Source organism: Aquila chrysaetos, chromosome 3, assembly GCF_900496995.4.
Source record: "Aquila chrysaetos chrysaetos chromosome 3, bAquChr1.4, whole genome shotgun sequence".
Classification (NCBI taxonomy): domain Eukaryota; kingdom Metazoa; phylum Chordata; class Aves; order Accipitriformes; family Accipitridae; genus Aquila; species Aquila chrysaetos.
The window spans coordinates 23,037,016-23,062,952 of record NC_044006.1 but is presented as its reverse complement, the minus strand read 5'-3'; the positions used below and the strand labels follow the sequence as shown (position 1 = coordinate 23,062,952).

Below are 25,937 nucleotides of genomic sequence, written 5' to 3'. Positions count from 1 at the left end.
TATTTTGTATCTTATTCCTGTTCCCAGATTGTTGTTGATGATACCTGATGGCAGGAAATGTATCTTAATGATATATGACCTTAAATGATATGCACAGAAAAGTTGTGGATGCCCCATCTTTGGAAGAGTTCAAAGTCGGGTAGGACAGGGCTTTGAGCAACCTGGTCTAGTGGAAGATGCCCCTGCTCATGGCAGGGGGTCAGACTATTTGATCTTTAAAGGTCCCTTCCAACCCAAACCATTCTGTAATTCTATGAAGTGTGGCCGTAAATGTGTTTTTTTGATCCAAAAGTAGTATGAATGCACTATGTTGATCTATATGAATACTTATAGTAAGAATTAAGAACTGGAATCAATTTCATGTATTTACTAAAGTAAAACTGATGATTCCTTAAAAAAATTTTCACATGACTTGTCAGCTGGTATTTAGACAGAAGTTTCAATTCAGGTGGACAAAACTGTACTTTTTAAATGGTCCTTGCTGTTCATCATAATTAATTTTTTCATTTTAAAAAATCTTGGGATTAAAGCTGACCTTTCTTCCTTTCTACCAACTAACAAAATGGATTATTTCTTGGATTTGTAAATTAGCACAGTTGCTCTTCCAGCAGGTAAGAATTCAACAAGAACAAAAATGTTTCTTGGCTCTTCAGTTGCCAGTCAGTTTCTCAGCTTCAGTTTCATGTAACAATTGAATTGGTCTGGGTAAATTGAAACTGAAACCTCATCTCTCTGTATCTCCAGGAGAGGCCATTGTTGTTAAGCCTTGGGTTAATGCTTGTGTAGGTTCTGTAAGTTCTGGCTCTGGGCGCTCACCTAGTGGTTTTCTTCAGTCCTGTGGTGGCATGTGTAAGCACACGCAGCAGTTAATGGAAACATTGGTGATTTGAGTCCCACCAGAGATTGCTGTTCTCATGGCAGTGAAGCTTGGAAGATAGGATTGCAACACCAATATTTGAAAATCCTCAAAACTGCAGATAAAAGTGGGGAAGTGACTGCCTACAAGTGGGTGACAAGTAAAGCCAACAGAGTGCCTTGGTTTAGTGGTTTGACTTTTTTTTTAAAGTGGTTTCCTGACAAGCAACTGAAGCTGCAGAAGAGGGCGGTCTTCCTTCCCCACCCTCACGCACTGCTTGTATGGGCATGCAGTGGCCCAGCTCTGAGAGCTGATCTAGCTGAAAAGTACTTTATACCACCCTCTGTGTGTTCTCTCCTGTCCTGCCTCCCCCATCCCCTTGGCTTAGCCTTTCAGCCACGTTGCGTCCCTGATCACATTGATGTGGGGTGGTACAAGCACCAATGTCCCTATGAGGAAAAAGGAGTGATGGGAATATATTGCTTCAGGGTAAGCGTGCAGTAGAATGAGGGTGTTTTTTCAGGACAGCCTACACTAATATTAGCTGGCAATGACTGGGAAAGTGTGTGCCTGAGGGCTGTGCTTTTGCAGCCACGTTAGCCTGGTCTCAGAGGTTGCCATCTCTGGTGGGAATAGTCCTACCTTGTCATCAGCTATGTGTTGTACTTCTTTGTCCACAGATCTTTCACATTGACTGTTACCCAATGGGAAAATAAGCCAAGGAGGCAAATTGGAAAAACATGTGAAAAAATTGTTTTATTTCTTTGGTTTTAGTTTTTTGCCAGTTTGTGTTTCTCAGGGCATTAGATGAATGTTGGAGATGGCACAAAGGCAAGGCAGGAGTGTGCAGGCAAGACCAATTAGTGTTTAGTTTGCTTTAGGTGTATAACACCACACTGTGTATTTAACATGTGTGCATTAATTTACATAGCTCTCTTTAAAAATGAGAGTTAAATGTTATCAAAATTGTATCATTTGCTAGTTGTGTGGGAGGTTTGGGGTTTTTGGTTTTTTTTTTAATTAAAAAAAGCAGCAAACATCATTTTAGTAATCTTGGTTAGCAGAATTGCATGGGGAAGATTGAATACCCTGTCCTATTTCTGTTATCTGAGATGGTAAATTAGCACTAATTACCTCGTCAAGAAGGCTGAGAGGAAATTCCTAAATGCACCTAACCACAAGCCTATTGTTTTGATCCTATGACCAGCGGGGATAACTTGAAGATAAAGACATGTTATAATATTGTAGCAGAAGTGACTAAGAGGAAATAGGAGGGGCTGCATAGTCAGGAAAATGATCAGCTTATGACATGACTTGTTACAGCAGATGTAACACTGTGTTCTCTTTGTTCCTCAGACCTTTCTCTGGAAAAGATAAGCAAGCAGTTGTTATAATATGGGCAATAAAAGATTTTTTTTTTTTCTTATTTAGTGAACTCTTAGACTGAACAGTTATAGAATACTTAGTTTGAACTCCAGAAATCGGGAAGGTGTGAAATTACAGGGCTTCAGCCTGTTCTGGCTCTGATGTGAATCTTAGAACAGGTAATTTATTTATCTTCTGAATGGGAATTGGTGGTTCCTGATTTCTAACTGGAAACTGTTGTTTGTTTTGTGATAGAAAACTTACAATACAGCTGTGTGGCAACTTGGAATTGAGTATATGTGAAGCTAAAGAATAGACTTTGGGAGGGACTGTTCTGGACATTGCATTGTTCAATGGTACTGTCAGTTACCACTTGAGAAGTGAAAGGATTTTGAACTCTTGGGATCTCAGAATATGAAGGCATTGGATGTTCTTAAAGGGCACTAAAGACATTTGCAAGCATCTTCTATGAATTCTGACATTTTGGCTAATCTTCTCTAATCTTTCTCCCTGCTTTTGTTTTTTTTCTTCTTTTTTCTTTTCTTCTTTGTTTTTAACCATACTGTTTCTCTGGCTTTGTTTTGTATGTCAAGTATTAGAGATTTTCCTTTATCCTCCTCAATTAAGAGCTCAAAGAGAGAAATTGGCAATCTCCTTTTCTTTACTGGGAGTCAGTTAATGGTTTGTAAGGTTCTTGGTAGCAACTAGTTACATGGAGGCATTTGAAAGAAATTAACAAAGAAGGTTAAATGGAATTGATAAAATGCAAGTGAAGGTCTTGTTTTTGTAAGAGGTAAATCTTAAATAAGTCCCAAATTGAAATAATTATTTTATAATTTTATTTTCTAAATAACTTTTCACAAAAGTTACTGAGAAGTTGCTGTCTAGGAAAACTTATGCAGTATGCCAGATTTTATAAGAAACCCCAGGGATGGCTGTGGTGGCCAAAAGAAGTTATGCTGCCTGACTGTATTCCATGTCTAACAAAAACTTCATAAAGTGCCTGATAAAACTGATCTGAAAAAAAGGCATTTCTGAACAAGTGGGCTCACTAGCCTCTTGGAGAATAGATTTTAATAGGAGTTGGAAACTGGTATCTATAGATCTCAATGCCTACCAATTATGAGAAGCAGCATATGGCGCTGTAACTCAGGAATGGTTCCTTGAGTGAAGTCCAAATTGTGAGGTTGGTGGATTACTGATTTAAAAGGGTTGGTTTGGGTTTTTTTTTTTTGTCTTGAGGGTTATCTTTGCACTTTTGGGAAATAATTGCAGGAGCCAGTAAAATGAGTCTAGCTGCAACATAGTTTATGCTCTAGAACAGCAAAACCAGACTTGAATCACAGAGGTTAAACAGGTTGTTACTTGTTGCTTTTTGTGTGAAGATCACCCTTAGGGTGTCTGAAGTGAAAAAGGTGGAGAAGGAGAAAGGAATATAGTGATTGGGTGGGTGAGTAGGTTTTGGGACAGGAGGGATAGAATTTGGAAGGATCCATTGCATTACAAGACATGATGTTTGGTCCAAAATGGCTAGTGTTTTGTCTTGGGAGCTTATATTGACCTCTGGGCTTCTCTGCTTTTTATTTTAAAAAAAGGAAAAAAAAAAAAAATCTAAATTACTGTTGTTGGATACAGTAGTGCACCTGACTGAATATAGTTAGTATATACAGTAACTCAGCTGTGGGAGGTAGAAGAGTCTAGAATCCTTTGACACCTCAAATGTGTCTCTGAATTACAGTCTCTTGGATCTTGTGTGCTGCAATATATGGATCATGTCAAAATGTCAGCAGCTGCTTCCACATTTGCAGTGCTGACAATATGACCTTCAGGTTAAGAGATCTCCACTGATGTGAGCTCTGCCTGGTGTATGTTTGTTTTACTCTGTATGGAGCTTTTGTAGCTGCATACTTCTAAATGACCACAAAGCAAATGAGAGTACAAAACAACTCTGTCTTCTGCCCTTGCAAATGGCTCTTGTAATACTTATGCACTGATGCTTCCACTTTTTCATTGTACCCCGGGGTATATAATATTTTGTGGTAAAGTACGTGTGCAGCTTAAATGAGAAGAAGGCACAAAAGGAGCAAATGTATCTCTTGGCAACGCTGATGCTATCTTTGGACCAGTTCCCATTTGCACCTAGAAGGGTGGGTTTGCAAATGGGGGATTTTGCTTGGGAGATGGTGTAAACAGAAGGGTAGAGTTAATCTGTTAACCTGTCTCAACTCAGTGCTGGTAAATGCAACTGAGCATAGTGATGCTGTCCTGGGTATTTTGTCCCAAGTTTTGCATCTTGTCTACAGAGCATGCCCAACTCAAAAATCGGTACAAAGTTGCAGTAATGTGAGTGTGCTATCCAATTCTGTTAACTCTTGCTTTGATATTTATTCAAGGTGAGTATATCAACTGGCACAAGATTCAGACATGGTGAAATAGCTGATTATTCCATGGTGTGTGTTTCTAGGGTTTGTTACTCTTTGAGCTAAGTTTAGCGAATTGACTTTCACTGGGGTCTATCACCTCTTTATATAAAGTGCTCAGCTGGTGTGAATCAACCTGTAACTGAATATTAAGGCTGTGTAAGGTAGGGGACTGTCTCATTAACCAAGCTTAATTGTGGTTTGGAAGGCCTCTGGGCTACTCTATAGCTGCATATGTCTGTGATCTGATGTTATTTATGAGCTTTGTGATTAGTTTAGAATGTTAAAACTGCTCCCCCATACACCCCCAACCTTCTGCAGACTGTGCTGCAGCAGTACTGTCAGAGACATATTTCGAGAAAGATGGGAATCGGGCCAAGCAGGAATTATTACAGGTTGTGGTAACTGTGTCTGTCAATGACTGTACTTTGCAGTTATACAATATTTGCATTGTGTCTGTTGTCTGACGTACTCATTTGTCTTACACCCCAGCCTGTAGTTTCCTGAATAGCAAAATACAAGTTCTATCAGGACAGCTGCTTAATAAGGCACACGTTGAAATATTCGGGAAGGGAAGACTGTTTTCTGGATAAACGACAAATCACTGAGAGGAAGGACATAGGATGCAGATGGGCTAGAAAGCATGCAGGTTAAGATTCCTGGCCTTTTCCCAATCAACAGCTTGATCTTGTAAGTAGAGTAAGGCTGAGCACTTGTAAGTTGTATGCAGATACTGTATTGAATGAAATAGTGCCACTGCAGTGTAGATGGCCAGGGTCTGTCTCCTTCTCTTTGAAGTGTGGAAATACTAACTCACTTAGAAGGACTCCTTGTCTCTACCTGCCTTCTGTCACATGGGACTTGGAGCTACAGCAATGTGGCACCAGGGAGAAGGGGGAAAGCAGTTTGCTCCTGTAGAAAGTGGGGAAACAAAATCTGGAGACAATAGTAGTTATGTGCCCACTCTGAGCCAGCAGTTGTGAGCTGACTCACGCAGGAGAACTTTCTTAGTTCTGCAAATTGTTTGTGCCTCTGAGAGATTATGCTTGTTTTGTGAACAGAGGTCTTTTCTGCCAAGTTGAAGGGCATCGTGTGTCTTATTTCTAGTTACTCTGTTACACAAGCAACAGCACAGCAACAGAAGACTTCTTTAATGTGTCTGATGTCAAATTTATTTTTAAAAAGCAGTGTAATTCATTGTTGGTGCCAGCCCAGATCTTTGCCACAGTCAACACTTGTGACACAGCTGTTGCTGCCATTGCATAGTTAGCTCCCCAGTTGCAGTTTAAGATGGGAGTGAAGGGGGTTTGCCTTATTTGCAGTCAGAAATCTACAGCATGACCATGTACAGCCTTCTGTAGGCAGTTGTGTTGTACAATTTTTGGTATTAAGAATTCATGATCAAACTGATGTTTTCTTTTCTTTTGATAGATGCTCTTCTGCTGCAGGTTTTTGTTTCTCCTTTGACCTAGTTCTTACTGATGTTTAGATTTTGGTTGAAAAGGTGGGACAGTTTGCCCAGTTTCTTAAAATGTACTCTTTTCATAGTGAAGTCAGAAATAAGAGCATGTGTGTAGTTCAATAGCCTAATTGTGAGACTCAAGGAAAAAATGCTACCTAAAATGTATTTTGGTCTTACAGCTCAGAGAAGTTACAAATGAGATAGAGGGCTACCAGGGGAGTAAGGCATATAACTGATGCATGACTGTAAGTATGTTTGTCACAGCCAAATTGATTACTGTAACTGGGCTGATCTTGTGTATTAGCCTTTCTCAGGCGTCAGTGCTTTTACATAAAACTGAAAAGTAACTTGCTCTGTATTTTCTCTTCTTTTTCCTTTTGTTGTTCAGTGATGTGGTGCAAATTAAGAAAGATTATCTGCTAAATGTCTCTTATTTTAAAGTAGGCCAACATCTTTGGACAGTGTGGGAATTTACAAAGTGTTGCCTTTATCTGCTTTTGGTTTTTTGTCCCCTCTCTCCCTCATGGGAAATGAGAATGAAAACATTCTTTGATGAGGATGTTAGTGTCACATTATTGGTGTTTTATAGTAGACTGATTAAATGGGTTGTTCATGGAATTTGGAGCTCAGTATTCAGTCTGTTGTTACTGTGGATACAGCGATTTGCTAAAGTAGCCACCCCTTCATGCTTTGCCGGTGACTAAACTTGGCTGTGGAATGTTTGCCTCTCCTGTCTGTGCTAGAGACATGGTCAGTTATTGGGCCAGGTCTAGCCTTTCATGGGTGCACCTGCACACATTATATTAAATAACAAACTGAACTCATGCCTGTTGACTGCTGGAAGCTACCTATATTTTTGTGTAGATGGAAGAGTAAAAAGGGCAGACTGAAGCGTAATGGAAGTCTCGGGCGCCTCGCCCCTACCCAGATATTGCTTTCTTTGTTCCCACTTCCACAGAGTATTCATACCATTTTGCTAGCCCCATCCTTTGGCCATGGGAAATCGCAGACATTTCTCTAAAACATCTGTATAATAAATACCTCTTAATGCCCAATGCTGACTCTGTGTGAGCTAAAACATAGTTCCATTTCCTAAGTTCCTTGCTTTCTTTTCTGCTTTCTTTTTTTTTTCTCTTTGAAATAAAGTATTTCTCCTCTATAAACCTGCCTTTGAACATGCTTAAAAGAAAGTGAGTAGAAACATTTATTTGTAAGTAAACTAAATGGACAGGAATAGAGGATAGTCCATGAGTTTGGGGGAGGGGAACCTAACACCTCTGTAATACAGTTAAGTGCAGTTAAAATAATTTTGTTTCTAACCCTGGATCACTGAGACTTGCAGTTATTTTCTTGAGTAGCTTCATTTTATGGAATAGGGAGTGCTCTGCTAAACTGGAATTTAGTGAAAGGAGCATGGGGAAATCCTGTGGAAACAGTGACTGTTGAACTGCTTGAAATATAAGCATTTCAACTTGCTTTCTGCATTGGTTCTTTAGTGAAATGCAAATCGAGTTGAGAATGAATGAACGTGTCCAACCTTTGAGTGTTTCTGCTCTTTGCCTGGGTTGGGGGCCAGGGTCAGGAGTGGTCACATGAGTCTGTGCTGAGATCATTAGACTGGGGACACCAGCTGTGCTATTATTAGGGGTTTTAAAGCCTGTGGCAGATGTTCTTAGGCTCTCTTCCAGCCCCCACATATGGTGCAGTGGAGTACATGGAAAAAGAAATGTCTGACAAATTGTAGCAACAAACAGATTTTTGTATTTTTTTTCTCCCATGCAACCAGATAAGATATTTTATGTTAACTTGCATGTATCAAAAACTAATCTGAAGTACTTGAAACAGAAGACTGAAAAAAGTGATAATATGAGAATAAAAATAGAAGTGCTTTGCTTGGAAGGTAGGACTTGGAGATCCAGCCAGGACTCGAGTCTGTAGGTGTGTGTGTTCTGCCATTCATGTATTTGTTTTTTATTTTCTTTGATACTGCTATTTAAACAGGGCCCTTGTATTATTTTTGTGTATGTATATAATGTAAAGCTGTTCCTGCAAAGATTTTGAATGTATGTGATGAGACATAAGATGAGACGTAATACACACAGAGCAAAGAGCCATTAATAATGTGGTGATTAAATCTGTGAACAGAACTACTGCTTGTTATGTTATGGTGATATAGCATGGAGGAAAGCATGGGTTTTCTTTCTTTTTGTCATAGTAGGAAAAGAGTATGTGTGTCTTGTTTTGAATGTGTAATTTGTGTCCCCTCTGGAAGACAGCTAACCAGTTTAAGTATCCTCAAAATATAAATTACAAGGTGCTTAGTATTCTGTGGACTTCTGACATGCTCTGTGTTGTACAAAATGCAAAAGTAAGGTATCTACCAGGAAGATGCAAGACTGACTAAATGGCAAACCAAAGGTACATGAGGAGCTGAAGAATGTGAACTATTAATAATAGGTAACAAATACGTCTCTGTATTTCTTGTGTTATGGGTTTGTTAACCAATTAAGTGTGTTGTTGCTAAGCAGAACAATGAATGTTTAAACAATTCACCGTGCATCATCTTTTCCTTTCTGTCATTAAAGTGTGTAGTGGTTTTTGAGCTACACCAGCTGAAAGGCTGCATGAGTTGCCCTGTGTTAAGCACAAAGGGAAGAAAATACACCATTTGATAAGTTTTTGTTTTTCTGTGTCCATCTCTCAGCTTCCTAACTTTAATCAGACAGCTAACTCATACAGAGCTTTTTAGTATGATTAAAGAGAAAGTACTCAAAATAATCTAACATGTAATTCTTGTTGGGGCTGTCATGCTTTTTCCATGCATTTCCTCGGTGCATGTTCCCTTCTGGATGTTATAGGTACAGACCACACAATTGATCAGAAAATCTGAGTACTCATTCTCTGCATTTTTTTATCTGACACCAAAAAACCAATGTTGGTGACCTAAAGGATTTTTTTTCTTTTTAAGTCAGTGAACTGGCATTTTAATCAAGTGGTAGGACCCACTTGTAGGTGCATATTTCTGGCAAGAGAGATCTCTAGAACTAGTCTGAATGTGATTCCCTTTTTTGATCTCCCCATCCTCAAACTGTTAACCTTTCTCCTTTCTAGTAATGGTGGTATTTCAAACCACTGGAGATGCAGATAGTTCTTCAGGCCATTCCCACAATATGGTGTAAAAGAACTTAAGTGCCTCCATTTACTGCAGTGTGGAGAGCCATGGGATGTGATCCCAGAAGTCTTTGATAGCCCATGTGGATGAGTGCTGTTTTACAGCTTATACCTAGTCATTTGAGGGTACTGCTGTATGATTGCACCCAAAGGAGATGCTCTGTGTGCTGAAACCTGGCTGTCGATTACTCAGGTTGATAGCAGTGAGGAATCAATTGCTGTTTGAATAAGATTGTGACAGTCCACACAGTCACATAGCTCCTATGAAAAGAACAGTGTCTCCTGTGTTACTGAGATTACAGTGCAGGACCCAGAGGAAATTTAAGAGGATTAGTCATGGCGTGTTGCATTAAGCCCGACTGCTTAATCAGAAGGATTTTTTCCTGAAGATTATTTTGTTGGCAAAACTGAGAAAATCAGGATCTTGATGAGCTCCAGGGGTTTGCTCTGAAAGCTTGGAGCAAGCAAAGTCCTGATGTGCTAACATGACTGGTTAGAACATGTTCTTCCCAGGTAAGAGGTGAACTGTCATGTCTGCGTGATGAGAGGAAACTGTGGTAAATGTGCTTGTGGTATTATGCTTGCCTTCATAGGTGGCAGTCCTTGTTTGACTAGAATCCAGTATTTATATAGCTTCTTACAGTATCAACAACTTTCTAACTGGAAAATAATTGCTTGGATTAAAGTGGTTGAGTCTTGCACTGAGAGTATTAAGCCCCGGTCAGCTCCTCTCCCCCCGCCAGTTCTGAACTTCAGCAACCTGTCCCATTTTCTGTGCGTGAGGTGGGAGGAGAGGAGAGGAAGATTTGTTATGTTTCAGAAATGCATTTTGCCCTCCACAGAATGTGCTAGAGGAAGTGGTGCTTATTAAATCTTAACTTCCAGGATTCTTTGCAACTCCAGTGATGCCATCAGGGATGCTGGTTCACGTACCTCTTTTGGCAGAAAACACTTCCGTGCAATGGGTTCAAACTACAGTTGCCAGTTACATTTTAATTTCTCTGTAACTCTAGAATGCTTTAGGCATACAGATTCTCATGGGGATGTGTATCTTTGTGGGTAGATGGATCAACGCCTTGACAGTTGAAAATCTCATCCTCTCACTGAACATATGTTCTAAATCTGTCTTCTGAGAATGTACGGGAGCCTACTAGCTAATCTAGCTAATTTCACTCCCTCTTTGGCCTTAATCAATATATTCTAAATAGTGTGGTAACTGCCATGTTAGGTGTATGTGTGTATTTGTTTTATGAAGGTTCATTTTGCTGATTGACAGATTGATAAATTAATGCACACTCCTGCTCCTTGGGTGTATTGAGGATGGGCTGTGACTTTTTTATTTACTTATTTAAAAAAAAAAAATCCTCCCCTCCCCCAAGCCTGACACTTCTTTTTGTTGCTGTCTTACAGTACTGAGCATGTTACTGCTTCAACTCAGCAGTAAAAAGAGAAACTTAATTGTGTTCTAAATAAGTGAAGCTCTGAAGAAGCAAATCTCCCACTTTCTTTCCCTCCTCCTTGTTTAAATCTAGATCTGCTGGCCCATCGGGAAGGGACTTATATTTCTTGCTCATTTTCCAACTGTCAAGCAGAGCATGTAGTCATGCTGAACAAAGCAGCAACATTCCTGGATCCTTTTAATGATGTATTCAGAACTCCAGTGCCTCCTGATTTAATGAGTACAGTGAATGTATTCAGAATTAACAAGAGCATGCTCATTAAACAGCAGTAAGTTAACTGTCCTATTCTCTGCTAGCAATCCAGGTCATAATTAAATGGTGCCATATCTGAATACAATACTGTGCTGTCAAATGGAGAGGATAGATGTTCTGTGGGTGTGTGTGGTTAGATAGGATTGTTGGAGTATAAGTAATTCAGCTTAGCTTGCCTCACTGATAGGGCTACTTTTCTTGGTGGGGACTTGGTATTTACAAGTCCCAACCAACCGAAAAGTTTAAACTTAAGCAGTTAGCCAAAATGTTAATTTAAATTGTCTTTTAGTTTGCAGCTTTCAGTTTTATATTCTACTGCATTGTACTGTTACTGTTGTGTAAATCCAAAGTAGCACAGCTGTACTAACTGGATTTACTGGACTGTAACTGACGGCAGAATTGGACCCTTGGTTGACTTGACTGCCACATAAACTCAGTTGTACAGTCCTGATGGCCAGGTGGTGACATTTGAAAAATGAATAGATCAGTTTAGCATTTCGGATTGGCAGATGCAAGCTGAACAAAGGGTTATCCTGCCTAGAGGCATACGGGAGCTTGTTGGAATTGTCTTCAGTGATGTTAAAATACAAGTAGCAGCTGAGTGCTCATGCAAGGTATCTACCCCCAAAAGCACACTTATCTTAACTTTTCGTGCAATTATGGGTGAAAGCATATATATTGAATACTTGTCTTTGCTTTTAATCTGATGTCTATTCTGAAATGGTTTGGTTTTAATAGTTACGAGCAGTATTTAATAACAGATTTGGAGGCAGAGGGAATTTGGGCCTGAGGGAGGGATAGCACCTGTATGCTGTCTGCTTTTCTACTGGCAACCTCCTGACACTGTTTTGGGGGCTTTTAGCATAATCAGGATGACACCAAGCCAATTCTTTTTTAAAACCAGTTTATAATCTATTCAGTTTATGCTGTCTGTCTTTCTTTAAACTGATTTCAGAAAGAACCCATACAGTCCTTAGTACCTGTTTGCCATCTGGAACAGCAGGCTCCCACATGGATAGAGGCAGATGTACTGAATGTCTGATGCAGCCTTCTGCAGCTGCTGCCTGTTACCACAGGCTGGCTGTACCTGGCTCTGATCTTTGTTCCTCAGCCAGTCCCAGCAGGTCTCTGGCATGGGTGCCTGTGTAAGTCTATCAAACATATGCTTAATTCTCTAATAAATAATCATTAAAGTTTCCTTCTTTTCTCTTTTCCTGAAGAGCCATTTTGATTCACATACACTGAGTAAGCGTCACTCCTTGTCTTCTACATCTGTCCTTTTCCATTAATACTGAATGGTAAGGTTCCTTTTAAATGTAAACTTACTGCTTTGTTCATGCTGGTGTGTGTTGTAAAACCTAAGCATGAATTGTTTGATGTAATTCAAAGGAAGAAAACTTGCACACTCCAGAGTATGGAAGAACTTGTTCTTTCCACCTTTAAATATGAAGAATGTGCCCCAGTGGTTGATCCAAACTGGAAACCACTTGTTCGCTTGGGGCGTCATGTGGAGACACACTAGCAGCTACTGGTGTCTTGTATAATGTGGGGACGTGTGTAGTGAGCGCACTGCTTGTAGAGAAAGAGGACGGAGGTGGGGAGGAGACTTCAGTTTTTCTTTGTTTGGCTTGTTTTCATTCTCAGTAGAACTTTCCCTGCTGGTGTCTGGAACAGGTGAATTCACCTGCGTGACATTTTTGTGTAACTTGTTGATGGAGGTGTGATGGGTACTGCCTTAGGGACACCATATGAAACTGAGGCATGGAGTGAAGTTTTGTAATCTGGTGCTTTCTACTTCTGCCCCTAGGGTTTTTTCTCTATATATTATGGAGATTGGTAAAAGGCCTGGGTGTTCTTCAGTGTGCGTGTTTCGGGGGGGTGGGGATGGTGCTTGTTTTGAGGTTTTTTTGCGGTGTAGGATTGCCAGGGCAGAAAAGGACTATTGGGGAACAAGCTGCTTTTGTTTTATTCTTATTTCTGAGGTTGAATTGCTTTTCACTTCTTTTAATTCTAGACCACTAATGCGCATTAGATGAGGAGGGAAGTGGAAACAGTTCCTGTGTTACAATGCTCAATCCTATTTTTGCAAGATCTTAAATATTTCTAAATTAATTCTAAACCTTGTATTGTGGCTTATAGCTTTCTTATAGTAGCCTTATAACTTTTAATATTAAGACAATCTACTACTCTGCCCATTTGCTCAGAGAATAATCTGCTGTTTACTGACTGTGCCTGGGTATCTGAGAAGCTGAGACACATTTCAAATGTTCTAGTTCTGAATAATAATTTATCCTTCCTACATACAGTGTTTTCAGAGAAGCTGCAGGGGAAGGATTTTGGATTGAATGCATTTTTGCTTGTGTGGGTGTAAAAAGGCGGTGCAGGGGATGTTTCTTCACTGGAAAAATGATCCACAGTTTTCTCTGTAAACTTTCTTGGCCCATCACTTCAGTCTGGATCTTTATACCCACCATGCCTAATAGCAGTTACTACAAAGGACAAACTTTTGTTACCTTGCATTAGTAAAACACTGGTTATTAGCACAGACAATCTATTCTCTTCCTCCAACCTCTCTTCAGATTATCTTTAAAGTCCATGACCTTTTCCTTCCTTACCATCAAGCTAAGATGGTAGTGAAAGTTATATTACGAACTTATCAAATAAAATGGTTTAGAAATGTTGAGCTGCAATACGTTGCAGGTAAAGGAAATCAAGAAATTTTGTGCTTTGCATGTAGGCTTATTATGAGTGTCAGATTTTTTTGGTTGGTTGGTTGGTTGTTTTTTTTTACCATAGCAAATGGACTATCAAAGAATAGATGTGCCAGATGGTAGGCTTGAGGTACTTCAAATACCTCTGCAATACAACCATGAAGCAGACAGTCTTGAGGATATGCAGTGTGAGGAGATGGATGATGTAGGTCCTGCAGCACTGGATTGTTCCTACTATGGTGGCATAATGTTTTATGGGTGAGCAGGAGACATCTAGTTAATGCCTTGAAGCTTTGGAGGTTGTATAGTATCAGCAAGGTGACTCTTCATAAAAATCTGTGTGTAAATAGCACCAAATAACTGTTTGCTTGTTGCTTATACAAGTCCTAGGTTTATATTTTGCAAAATCTGGGGTGATGCCCAGGTGTCCAAATCTGTCATTTGCTGTTCTTCCTTTTGTTGTTATCTTTTTGTCTTCCCATTCTTCAGGAGCAGAACTCATTGCACTTCTGTGAGAATTTAATCTCTCTGCATGTACTGCAAGTACCTTGGGTAAAATGTGCTTTGGGATTTACACATGCCTTTTGTTCTTGTAAATGAAGAAAAAATGGGGGGGCAGAGGAAGCTGATCATTCAGTAACAGTTTACCCAGGTACTGCTCAACAGTGTCTTGGTGGAAATTACTTTTCCCATGTGAAAGTCAGATAAATAGTTGATGATTCCTTTATTTAACAACAAATCAATTATTTAAATTGGAATGGAGTAGAATGCCTTGAAGGTCTGAGGTATACTGATCTGGCAATTCATGTCCACAGTTGCATACAACGCAATGACTTGTGTTTCAGAATAAACTTTGCCAAGTAATAAACCCAAGCAAATCTATACAATGTTTAGTAGCCAGTCAGCTGTAGAGTTAAATCCTGATTTATCTCACTGGATATTTAACAGTGACATAGTCTGGCAAAGGATAAATAATCTTACTGTCAGTTCATTCTTGATTACAGTGTCAGCAACAAGATGCTGCTGAAGATGCGTGGGCAAGACAGATGGAAGATGACAATTACATAGACTCATTGGGAAACCTAAAAGAAAAATGTTGGTTGAAAAAGTCTTAGTTCTCAGAAAAAGTAAATTTTGTAACTGAAAAATGAATGAAAACAAAAAATGGATTTTCACAAGATACTTTGCCTGTTGTGATTACAAGGAAACATCTGTGGAAATCCCAACTTGTACACAAGGGGTATGAACAGGAAATCTTTCAGTTCTGCATGTTGGTGAAAAGAAACATTTTTTTCCTCTGCAATTTCGGCCTTTAAAAGAGTATTTTATTCCCTTCCCTGACCACTAAAGTGCTGTATTTGCATATTGCTGTGAATGTTAGTTCTGGATTGTCTTTAACTGATTGTTGAAGGCCTACTGCTGTATTTCCTTCCTTCTCTTTTGATTTTTTTTTTTAACTCTTGGAGAAGAAAGGGAAACTTTTTGTTGTTGTTGTAAAATTATTTTTCTGTATCTCTGTCTTTTAAAGTTCCATGGTACTGGAAAATAATTATCTGCCTAACAGTGAAACTAAGTGGTATAAATAACTTGGGGATGGGAAGATGTCGTCTTTGAAATAGGACAGGTACAATATTTTTCTCAGTGAAAACTTCTATGTGAAATATTTTCATTCGTTATTACTTTAAGTCTTGCTACTTCACTCTCAGGCTTAAATTTGGTGCTATTGCAGGTGTTTGTGTTCAAGCTTAAGATGAAGTATAGAAGTGCACATGGGAATAGAATTACATTTGCAAATGTAAATCACCTCATCAAATCCACCGTTCACCATATGGTGAATTTCAGTCTACTGTAATCACAGCCTGATACTCATAACAGTTCTTGCACTTTAATACGTTAAAACTGCATGAGTCAGGACTGTTGTGAAGCAGGAAAACAGTGGTGTGAAAAGGCACTGGGAATATCTGTAGCTCCACTGATAAAGTAAATGACAGCTTATGTATCTTAAATGCTGGGCATTATCCAGGCATACAGTTATGCTCACTCTTGAACTGAAGAATAATGAGATGATTGGATGCAAATCAATCTGAAAACATGCACGAGTTTAAAGGACTCGTATAGTAAGAAGACAGTCCAAAATGAGGAATCTTCTTTTGATTAGGGTTGGGTTGTCAGCATCCAAAAGCTTGATGCAATAGGAAGCACTGTAAATAACCATCGATGTAGATGTGAGCCTTTTGAATAATTATAATTGAACTTTTAAAAAATCTAGATAGTTAGACATGAGTGGAAATGTAACTTCTAATAAGATCAGATGAGAAATGCTTAAAATTGCATTATCCTTTATTTTGTCTGAAGGAGCATCTGGTTTTGAAGAGGTTTTGCAGGTAGGGAGTTGCATTTCATATCTACAAAGATTCAAAAGTTTGTCATTGGTGCGGACTTACCCTTGGAAGAAAATGTTTATGCATCCTTTGTTTTGACACTAAGAGTTGGATCAGTCCACAAAGAGAATTGCTACTGGGAGAAGAGGTGGCTGCAATTGCAACTTGTCCGTAATGTGAGGGGACAGGAGGCTGTTTGAGAAGAACTGTTGTGATCTGACTTGGAGGAGAAATTAAGAAAGGAAATTGCTCAATAGTTTTCTTGAGGAATGATAAATTATTTCCAAATTCTTAAAACTCAAAACGTTGTTGAGGTGACAGCTCGTGCACTATATAAAAATGCCATTTTGAGGAGGGCAAAGTTCTTGACTGGCTTTCCTTTGGAGAAGTTCAGTGAAATGGGGTTTAATTTGTGGGAGTACTCGTGTGATTGCCAGATGAGCTCGTAGCTCTGTTCTCTCACCAGTGTTTCAAGACTTGCAGCAGAAAGCCTTAGTCTTTGGAAATATATGCAGTTTTGAAGTACTACTTTGTTTTGCTCTACAGATAAATCTTACTACTTTTGTGAAGACTCTGGAAACATTTTTGTAGTGTTTTCATGATGGTATACCCTTCCCTGTTTATGCTTTCTACGTGATGTTTAAGAGGAAAAGATTTGCTAACACCTATTCTGTCCAGAGGATGTTTGTGTACAGTTGTCTATACTGGTCTGTGCTCAAACTAAAGATTTTGGACATGGTTAGGAATGTAGGCATTGTAAAACGCACTTGAAAGATCGAGGTTTTAATGCAGCAGACTGAAGAGAGGAGTAGTCTAACCCTTTCTTTTTCACTCAGTTTGGTAGTTTGTGTAACTGCTCTGCCAAGAGAGGGTGAGGAAACTTGTGCGTGAGCCAAAGTTACAATTGCATTCAAATGACCTTACAGCATCAAGAGCTGTTCATGTGAGGGAAACGCAAATAGAAGCGACACTTACAGTGCCCTGCTAGCCAAATGGTGAAATTCTGGAGGGGAAAAGGAGGCTCAAGAAAAGAAGAATGCTGTGCAGTTGATCAAGAACAAAAAGAGTTGAAAACCAGGTACGGCAATGGCTGCTACGGAGCTGTAATCCCCCAATACTGTTTGTGTCTCTTAGAGCTTAGCTTTGAATGTGGTATGTATGTAGTGTGTGTGCAGAGGCGTTGCTAGCCATGTTTTAAATTGGCTCAGACAAGGAAAGAGAACATGGCAAATGCTGCTTTAGTACATTTTGGTTTCCCTTACTCCGCTGTTTAGTTGAATGCTGTTTTTCAACTATTGCACTGCATAACTCTGCCTGGCCTCTTTCTCCAATAATGCTGAGCTGAGCTGCTGTTGTGTTGTCAGATGCGGGTTTTGTTCTGGTGGGGCAGGGGAAAAGACTTATGCTTTGATGTGCAAAAGTAGGGCATCGACAGTGTACTGTGCTTGAATGGTCAAGGATCACTGTTCGCTGTGGCTACTTTCTCCCTCCCTGCCTCAAGGTCTAAAGTTAGTCCTAGTAAACTGCCATGTTACTTAAAATGCTGCCACCATAAGATTTTTTTGAGAATAAACCAGAAGGAATCTGAGATAGCTAATATTTTTAAGGTTACAGATGAAACTGCTTTGGGCATCAGGTATCTTAAGTTGTGATATTATTATTAAACAAGTGTTGGGGTGGGAGCAGGCAAATTGGTGCAAACAATTACTTGCATGGTTTTGCAGGCTTTTGACTGCAAAGAAACTGCAGTTATTATTGTCCTATATGCCTAGGACAATTTGTTGGTCACTGATTTCTATTGGCGATCCTGGGCAGGAAATGTGTTAATATTTATATGCTGTGTGTATTAATCTTTGTATATGCTGATAGATACTTTGGTAACTTTAAGCCTGTTTATTGAAGTATGCTCTTAGTGATGCCTGTCTAACTGGTATCCTGGACTTCATTCTATTGTTAAAATGGAAATTCCTACAACATAAGGAGCTTAGACATGAGTGTTTCCTTTGAAACACAAGATAACTTGTGCTGGGGATGTCGTCATTTTATGAAGTTCATTTTCTGGATGTGGTTTGAGTTTGCTTTTCTTATCTGTATTTAAATTTGAAACTAGAACTTTGAAACAAAAAAGCAAAATGGTTAAAAACTAATGCATGAGTTTTGGATGGTATGAACTATTTTTTTCATAGAACTTTTCTTTAAGAATAATTTTTAAAATCTTGATGGCTCTGAAATTTGATTGCAGTTGGAGAGTTGTGTTCTTGTGTTCTGGTGGCTGGAAGGTGGGAAAGCTATTTGGGTATCCCCCCAACATTGTTACTGTGAGTTTCTTTGCTTACCAATTACTTTTAATGTAATAATTTTCATTGCTATAATCAAATGAGGAACAACTCTATCATTTACTAATTCTTTTTAATACTGCACAACTTGGCTGTGTCTGAACTCTGTTAAAAGAATGAGAACATTTAGTGAATTTTTAAAAAATTTGCAAATGCTTGTAAACAAGTTAAAACAAGAAATCAAGTTTAACTTTATTTTTTACATGCTCTTTGTTATAAAACCCATTTCATCTTAGAGCCAAAAATAGTTTAAAGGGCTTTTCCATCTTCGGGAGCTTTTTAGCTTTGGAACAATGTCCATAGTAGCTGTTTCTTGCTCTGTGATTGACTGACTTGAAGGAAGCTGACTTTTCTTAAGAAAAAGGTTTACATCTTAAAACTTTGGAAAAATGCTTTGGAGTGGCACTACCTGCCCTGCCTAAAATCCTTAACACAAAAATCTCAGTGCTGCAGTTGTTTTTAGACTATTGTAGGAAAGCAAAGGGAAGGAAATAAGACGTTTTTGTAGAATTGTTAGCATCTGTAACGTGACTTTGCAAATTATGGGAGCATAAATGTAGTTGGACAGAGATGGAGTTCATATTGGGCAGAAAGAATACCCTTCTTGGTAGCTCTTTTTACTCTCCTCCTTCTCTGTCCCTACTAGTTCAGGTAGGATTACATTGGAACTGAAGGGCACTTAAATTCTAGTCGGAGCCCTTGTCCACAGGGATTAGACTAAAAGAATCTAAAGTGTTCTTGAGTGAAATACATCTGATGGATTTTTCTTGTTCATTTTCATATGGCTCACTTTTTCCTCTTGTAAATTCCTGTTTCAACCCCTGATAAAGAACATAAATGTACAGTGAATAGAAAGAGTTTGTATTCTCCCTGTTCACTTAACTTACCCACACTTCTTGTTTCTTTCTGTTAAATCTACTTCCAGTGGGGCACTTCTATTCATCACAGAGTGGCTCAGAATTTGTCCCCACTTCTTTTATTTATCTCTGAAATACAGAGGGACACCTGCCTTGCACAGGTGTCAAGCAATTTTCAGTTCTTGTGGAGAAAGTCTTTTTGAAGGAATATGTTAAAATCAGAAATATTTTCAACAGGCTTTTATTTCTTCTCAAACCTCCCCGCCCCTCTGCCTTTGTGTATCCCCATGTGTTGCTGTTTAATGTATGTACTGCTATGGTACAGACTGCTGTGGAAATCAGTTTTGTTTCTTTCTGGTGAACTGTGTCCCAAAACATGGCATTGACACAGATACTAAGAAGAAAAGTTGGAGGCAGAGGAAACTTATGTGAAAGGTGTTGTTAGAGACTGCCCTGTAGGCCGGAGGTCTTGTTCAGTGAGCAGTCTGGTTCTAAAATATTTGAAGGGAGCTTGGATAAAAGCAAAGGATAGGTCTGTACTAAAACCTGCAGTCTTTGCAGACTAGCAAGAAAACAGAATAACAATCTTAATTAAGGCTTTGAACAGAACTGAAAGTATTGGGACTAATTTATAATACATTTACTAGCCTTCCTAATTAGATTTTAGTTGGAATTATTCTGAGACAACTTGTTTCAAATATGAAATTAAAGACTGAGGTGGATATGTGGCCTTTTAGAGTAGTGCAGCTTGCCTTCAAATCATCATGGGGCTGTACAGGAATTACTGGAAAACCTGAGGATTAGAAGTGATAGGAGTGAATTTTACCTTGTGGTTTCCATGTTGTTAGATTTTTTTAAATACTGAAACTATTTCCTCATCAACTGTGATACTGTTCCCTTTGATCCCACCTCATTCTGAAATCCTTTTTCTCCGAAAGAGATGAAATATGCTTCCTGATGTCATTTGACTTCACATGTATAAGTTTTCATCAGAAAGCTGGAACTGAAGGTGAAAAACATAGCTGACCAGAAACTTTCAATACAGGAGATGCAGAAAGAATAGCTGCCTAGTTAGGCTCTAAAAATCATGTGAACTTTAAGCCACTCAGGAGCTTAATTTAGTGGAAGACTGGCCCGAGAAGCTTAATATAGATAGCTCAGATATCATGTGGAAACTCTAATTTAGACATGTATTGATATAAGAGACCTTGAGCTTATTTTTATTTGTTCCTGGCCAGATTGTTTGTTTGCTTCCCTCCCTTAACCCTGCTCTTTATTCTCAGGAAATGCAGTACATTGGCAACTGTCAACTGCACAACTACTCCTAGCTGTACCAGGGAGAGTGAAGGAAAATCGGCCTTCTGATACTGGCACTTGTTCTGGTTTCGCCAGTTTCCAATGTAGTCTTCAGTAAACTTGTTTGGTCCTGCTCCTTGTAACTGTGACTGGGAAGGTGAAACAAGTAGTGGCTCTGGTCAGGGTATCCTTCTGCTTGCTGAGAAGTGTTGGTGACTTTTGAACATGGCTTTTTCTTTTCTTCCCATAAGTGAAGTTCTTGAAGTGGTGAGAGAGAGAACAAAAGTGGTAGGGAAAATGCTTGTCTCAAAGTTGAGAGGAAAGCAGGTGAGGTAATGGAGATGCGTCACCCTCTCAGTGCCCTCCTTCCAATGTAAAACAAAAGAAAACAAACTTGAGTTTAAGTGTTTATCTGGAAATGGCAGTCTTTAGATCAGGCAAATTCTTTGCTCTTCTCTGCCTCTTAAAGAAAGATGCAAGTTCACTGGGATTTTTACTCTTTTTCCTTTTTTTAAAGTTATGCCTAAGCACTAGTTTACTTGTATGTTTCCCAATATTGTAACTTCAAATTATAGCTATTACACCAACAGCACAGTAATTTTTAACTCAGTTGGGAAAACCTCTTGTTTCTGGCGTGGTCATTAACATAACATCAGTAGGAAGGTCATAGTGTGACTGATGTGACGTGCCCTCTGATGAAAGTGTCATGGGAAAAACAAATGGACAAATGGATTCCCTGTATGTTTACAGTAGCCATGGAAAGTTCTGCTTTGCTAAAATCTACATTAAGCTAAGGAAAAAAAATCCACCCACACTCTAAAGCTTTACTTTAAAAAAAAAAATTGATGTTTTCAAGTATCACTTCAATTCTCCACAGGAGTTTATTTGGGGTAAAATCATACTGTTGGTCTGGAAGCAGCTGGGGATTTTAACTGTACAAGAAAAAAATATTTCTGAAGCATGTGTTCAAAGTCTGGAGTAGGTGTTTTTGATATCACTCCCAGACTTCTTAAAATTACAATCCTTAATGCAGTCACAGTTTATGACATGTAACTGTACTTATGGATCTCTAACTTCATAACCAGGGGTTCAGTTTGGGAGGTATCATTATGAAAGCTACTGTTGTCTTCCATATGAAGAATTAAAATACCTCAACATCCTTACAAAAACAGAGATGGAGTAAATAGGAGACCTTCATGTTTAAAAACTTTTTAAGTTGATGGTGAAGGTTTCCCTACTTAAATTCTCTGTAAATAAAGCTAACTTCTCTGAACCATATAGAATAAGGTTGGGAATAAGAGTCAGACCAAGGCTCTTTGTGGTGGATTGCCCCGTTTTTGCTGTAATGACACAAAAACTCTGTTGTTCCATCCATTTTGAGTAAGTCACAGTACTGTCCTCTGGTAGCAGTGAGTGGTGGAAGTTGCAGAAGTTTGTGGTCTATACAGGGAGGACAGTTATATGTATGAAGCTTCAAAGTCTTGCTAACTTTTTCTGTGTCTTTCTGAGAGATGGCAAGTTCCTTTTGAATTAAAAAATCTCAAATACAGGTGCTGTGAGTCAAGGTGATTTTTTTTTTTTTTTAAGATGTCTTGAAAGTTTTGGATGGCACTTAAGCATAGTGATACAGTGCAGAATGCCATTTTATGCAATATCTGAAGATGACCTACTTCTTGTCATGTCTCCATTACATTTGCCTTTACCATAATTTAAAAGTAATTAGACTCTATTGGTTAGCATAAAACTAACTTTGTGAAGGGGGAAGAAGGGAAATATAAATATTTTGTCTTTACTGAACAATATTGCATTGCTTTGCAACTGACAAATGACCATCTCAAGTATTTGAGTGAACATCTATGTGAAGGACAGCCTCAATCTCTATGATTCATTTGTATTAGAAGTAGGTTGTGTTACAGCTACCTCCAAAAATGCAAACCAAATGTTTTTATGCACAACTTTTTTGAACACCAGACCAATCCCTTATTCCATTAAATTCTTGCTGTTAAACTAGAGAACTTGCTTCTAGAGATAAAAAGGAGAACAAGCAACTGGGTATTTTTGGTGCTAAAGCACTCTTTCATTTCATGAAGTGCTATCAAAATTATTCTCCCTTCTCAAGGTTTGATGGAAGCATGCCTCGCATGGCATTTTTGAGGCTCTTAACTGGTCTTTAATTCTGTAGCTCCAAACTTTGGGTAATGAAGGATCTCGTGCATTTTTCCTGTAGTGATCATAGAATGCAATGAAGCAACAGAACCCACAACACAGGTATCCACACAAAAGTGACCTGGGCAGGCCTTTTAATCCCTCTATCTGCTTTATTACTGTTTTATAGTGAGAAAAAAACCTTCGAGTGTTGAGAGCGTTGCACTTGCCTACAAAAGGTCACGTACATTATTACACATTGCTTATAAAGACCTCCAGAGAAACAACCATGGAAAACTGCTGAATTGCAAGCTAATGTATATTTAAGTGTACTTCAGGTTATCATTGTGTTTCTAGCATATTCAGATTTTACAGTCAGTGTTGCTTATAATGCAAAAAGACATTTTCAATACAATTTTTTGAGATTGCCTGTAAAGTAACTGTCACCTGGGGCGGGGGGACGACACATACCATGTTCTGTCTGTGATGGGCATGGATGGGCATGCAGTAAAGGCTTCCCTAACTCGACAAACCATTCTTTAGTCTGCCTCTTCAGTCTCTCGTCATCAGACTGAGCTATGGGGCTGTTACTAGGTCTGCAGAAATGTTTTCTGCTGATAATGTACATGTCTTGTAGTTGAGAAGCTATTTTTAGCAGTGTGGTTAGACTTTTAGAGTCACTGAGGGACAGAGTCCTGGCAGAGAGCTGTAAAAGGGAGCTGCCAATGGTTTAGAATGGGAAGGAGGAAAAAAGGTACCTTTCATTCTCAGTTGTTTTGTGTATTTTTGACTATGTTGTTCTGTCCTGGTAACTTGTGAAGAAAAGGCACATTTCTCGGGTTTGTTAGCTTGTGTTCGGCTAGGAATAATCTCTTGTGTTACTGAGGGAAAATAAGTAGAATTGCATGGGTGGAAAATTGTTTTTCAGTGTGGTGATGTTCAAAGGCTGTCAGGATCTCACCAAACTGACACATTTTAACTAGAGTGATCTGAGAAGTGCTGCTCTTCACTATGTGTTAGCGGAAAGGCTCTGACCTGAGACAGTTTGGATGAAGTGAGAGTTACTAATTTGTGCGCTGCATTTTCTTATATGTCAGACTTTTTCCTGATTGCACAGTAACCAGGGAAGGGTGATGCAGACAACAATGCCACTGAGAAAGGACAATGTTATAAATTGTGGAACCTTTAATTTGACCATGATACTCAGCTACAGGCAGCTTTTTAATATTTAAAATTTGATATTTAAAAAAAAACTCTTGTGAGCTTCAATTTGATCTATTTTATTCACAGAACTGTTACACAAAAAGACAGCTGAGGTAGAAAAATAGCACAAAGCACAAGAGGGCCTACCAGTTTACAGGTTTATGTGCTGCATTATGAACTCAGGGCAGAAAAGCTGCTGTTTTTTCCTGGTGGCAGAATAGCTGGTGAGACTCCCCTAAATTGCATTGCTGTGCTTTTCCCCTTCCTCCCTTCCAACTTTTTCTTGTTTTTAATGTGTGTTTTGTTTTAGTGCTAAAGTCAAAGGTCATCCCCAGTGTTTCAATCTCCACGTGCATGGCTGAGTGGCTGTGTTTTTCTTCACTTTCATGTTTATCTTTGCAAATAAGATCTGCAGGTAGAGAATTTAAAACGGAATTCAAAGCTGTTTGAGATTTCTCTAAATGACATACCTGGGAACGCTGCCACATAGCAGAAGCATTTCAGTGATGTGTATTTCATTGCTGTGGTGACACCGAAGATAACTTAAGGTAGGCTGTGTCAGTTGTTTCATGAAGTAAAGTTCCATGCAGTTGAAGGTTTGCAGGCATGCTGAAGTGAAAGATCAACCATCTCTCTTCTTACTATTTATTGTTAGATTTTATATGTTCCACCATACTATCTCTTCAGACTGGGGTAGTGTCGTCTACCTCATATGGAAAAACTTTTTTTTCCTTTTCTCTCAGTTGAAAATAACTTTCAAAATGTTTGTCTTTCCTCTGGCCAGTCAGAATGGGTTCATGCTGAACGTCATCTTTCTTCATTTTGGCTGGTAGGTGTTGGTCCTCTTGAGACTTTTGTATGGTGGCTGACTTTTGTGCTACATGTGCAGTCTTGCAGATTTTTGGGGGCTTAATCTGGTGGTGCAACTTTGCCTATGTAGGATGTTTATAGGAAAGTGCTATGGCACTTCAGCTTTGTTGGGTCAAGTATTTTCTGCCCACTGTCATGTAGAACATGTGAGATACTCTGGGTAATTTACAAACTTGCTAAGCTAAAGTTCAGTTTTATTTTTACAGCTGTTTGTAATTTGTCTGAAGAACACAGACCATAATGGTTAAAACCTGGTGGCTATGGTGGTGCCCCTTGTCTTGCAGCAAGGGGAACTGACAATGAATGCAAACTGTACTATGGTAGCTAACCATGAAATGTTTGGTTTTAAAGACTTGATGGCATACATATCTCTGTTGCTGAGCCTGGTGGCTGTACTAAGGAACATCAGAATGATGTGGCCAGTGTCCTCTCTAGTTGCCTTTTATTTTGCACTGTGAATGACCGGGCAGCACTGTGCAGCTGTGTTGTCTGCAGGTATGTTTGGAACAAGGATAGAGCATGCTCAAATTCTTCTCCTGACTTCATCCTGTAGGAAAATATTCTACCACTGTGCACCAATGTGCATCTACATTATTTTAACCAGAATTGTAAAAAAAAAAAAAATAAAATCCCAGAACTGAGTAGAACGGATTAATGTATCTTCAGTGACATAGTTGTGATGCATGACTGCAAAGCCAAGCTTCTTATCTAATAAAAATAAACTTGTGCAAGGGGAAAGAGGAAAAATCTGCCTGAATTCAGAAACCTGCAGCTAAACACCATGCCAGTAAATCGTATATGCACTCTAGTAGCAAGAAAATGTTCTTCTTTGTTCTAGCTATATGTCTGGGGTTTGTATGGTTTCTTAATTGCACTGTAAATTGGTATCTCTATATAGAGGCCTTTGAAAAGCTAATGAACATCTCTGGTCTTTGTTCAGTACCTTCAGGTCTGAACACAATGTAAAGATTGAGGAAGAATGGAAATCTCTGAAATGACACTGTTATGCAAAAGTTCAAAGGAGAAAACTTGCAAAAATCCCCCCAAAATGTAGTGCCAGTTGTTAAGTGATCTGTTGTCTGTTGCTGGGCTTGTTTTACGTTGCTTTTTTCCTACCTTACTGTAGATGTAGCATGGATTATCTGAAACCAG

General features: G+C 39.0%; 1 protein-coding gene across 9 annotated transcripts in view; it reads left to right on the top strand.

The window, feature by feature from the left end:
* Positions 1 to 25,937, top strand: part of TRAK1 (trafficking kinesin protein 1) — a 140,533-nt gene that overhangs the window by 9,234 nt on the left and 105,362 nt on the right. For 5 of the 9 annotated variants that reach the window (XR_003922566.2, XR_005932034.1, XR_003922565.1 and 2 more), the window contains exon 1: positions 17,020 to 17,156. The exons of 1 other annotated variant lie outside the window; for it this stretch is intronic. Coding sequence is in view for 5 of the 8 variants with exons in the window: in XM_030007985.2 (XP_029863845.1) it covers positions 17,071 to 17,156 (86 nt within the window). In the remaining 3 variants the exon portion in view is untranslated. Of the gene's footprint in view, positions 1 to 17,019; positions 17,157 to 25,937 lie in introns of those variants that run through there. 3 more of the 9 variants (XM_030007986.2, XM_030007994.2, XM_030007995.2) reach the window with 2 other exon arrangements.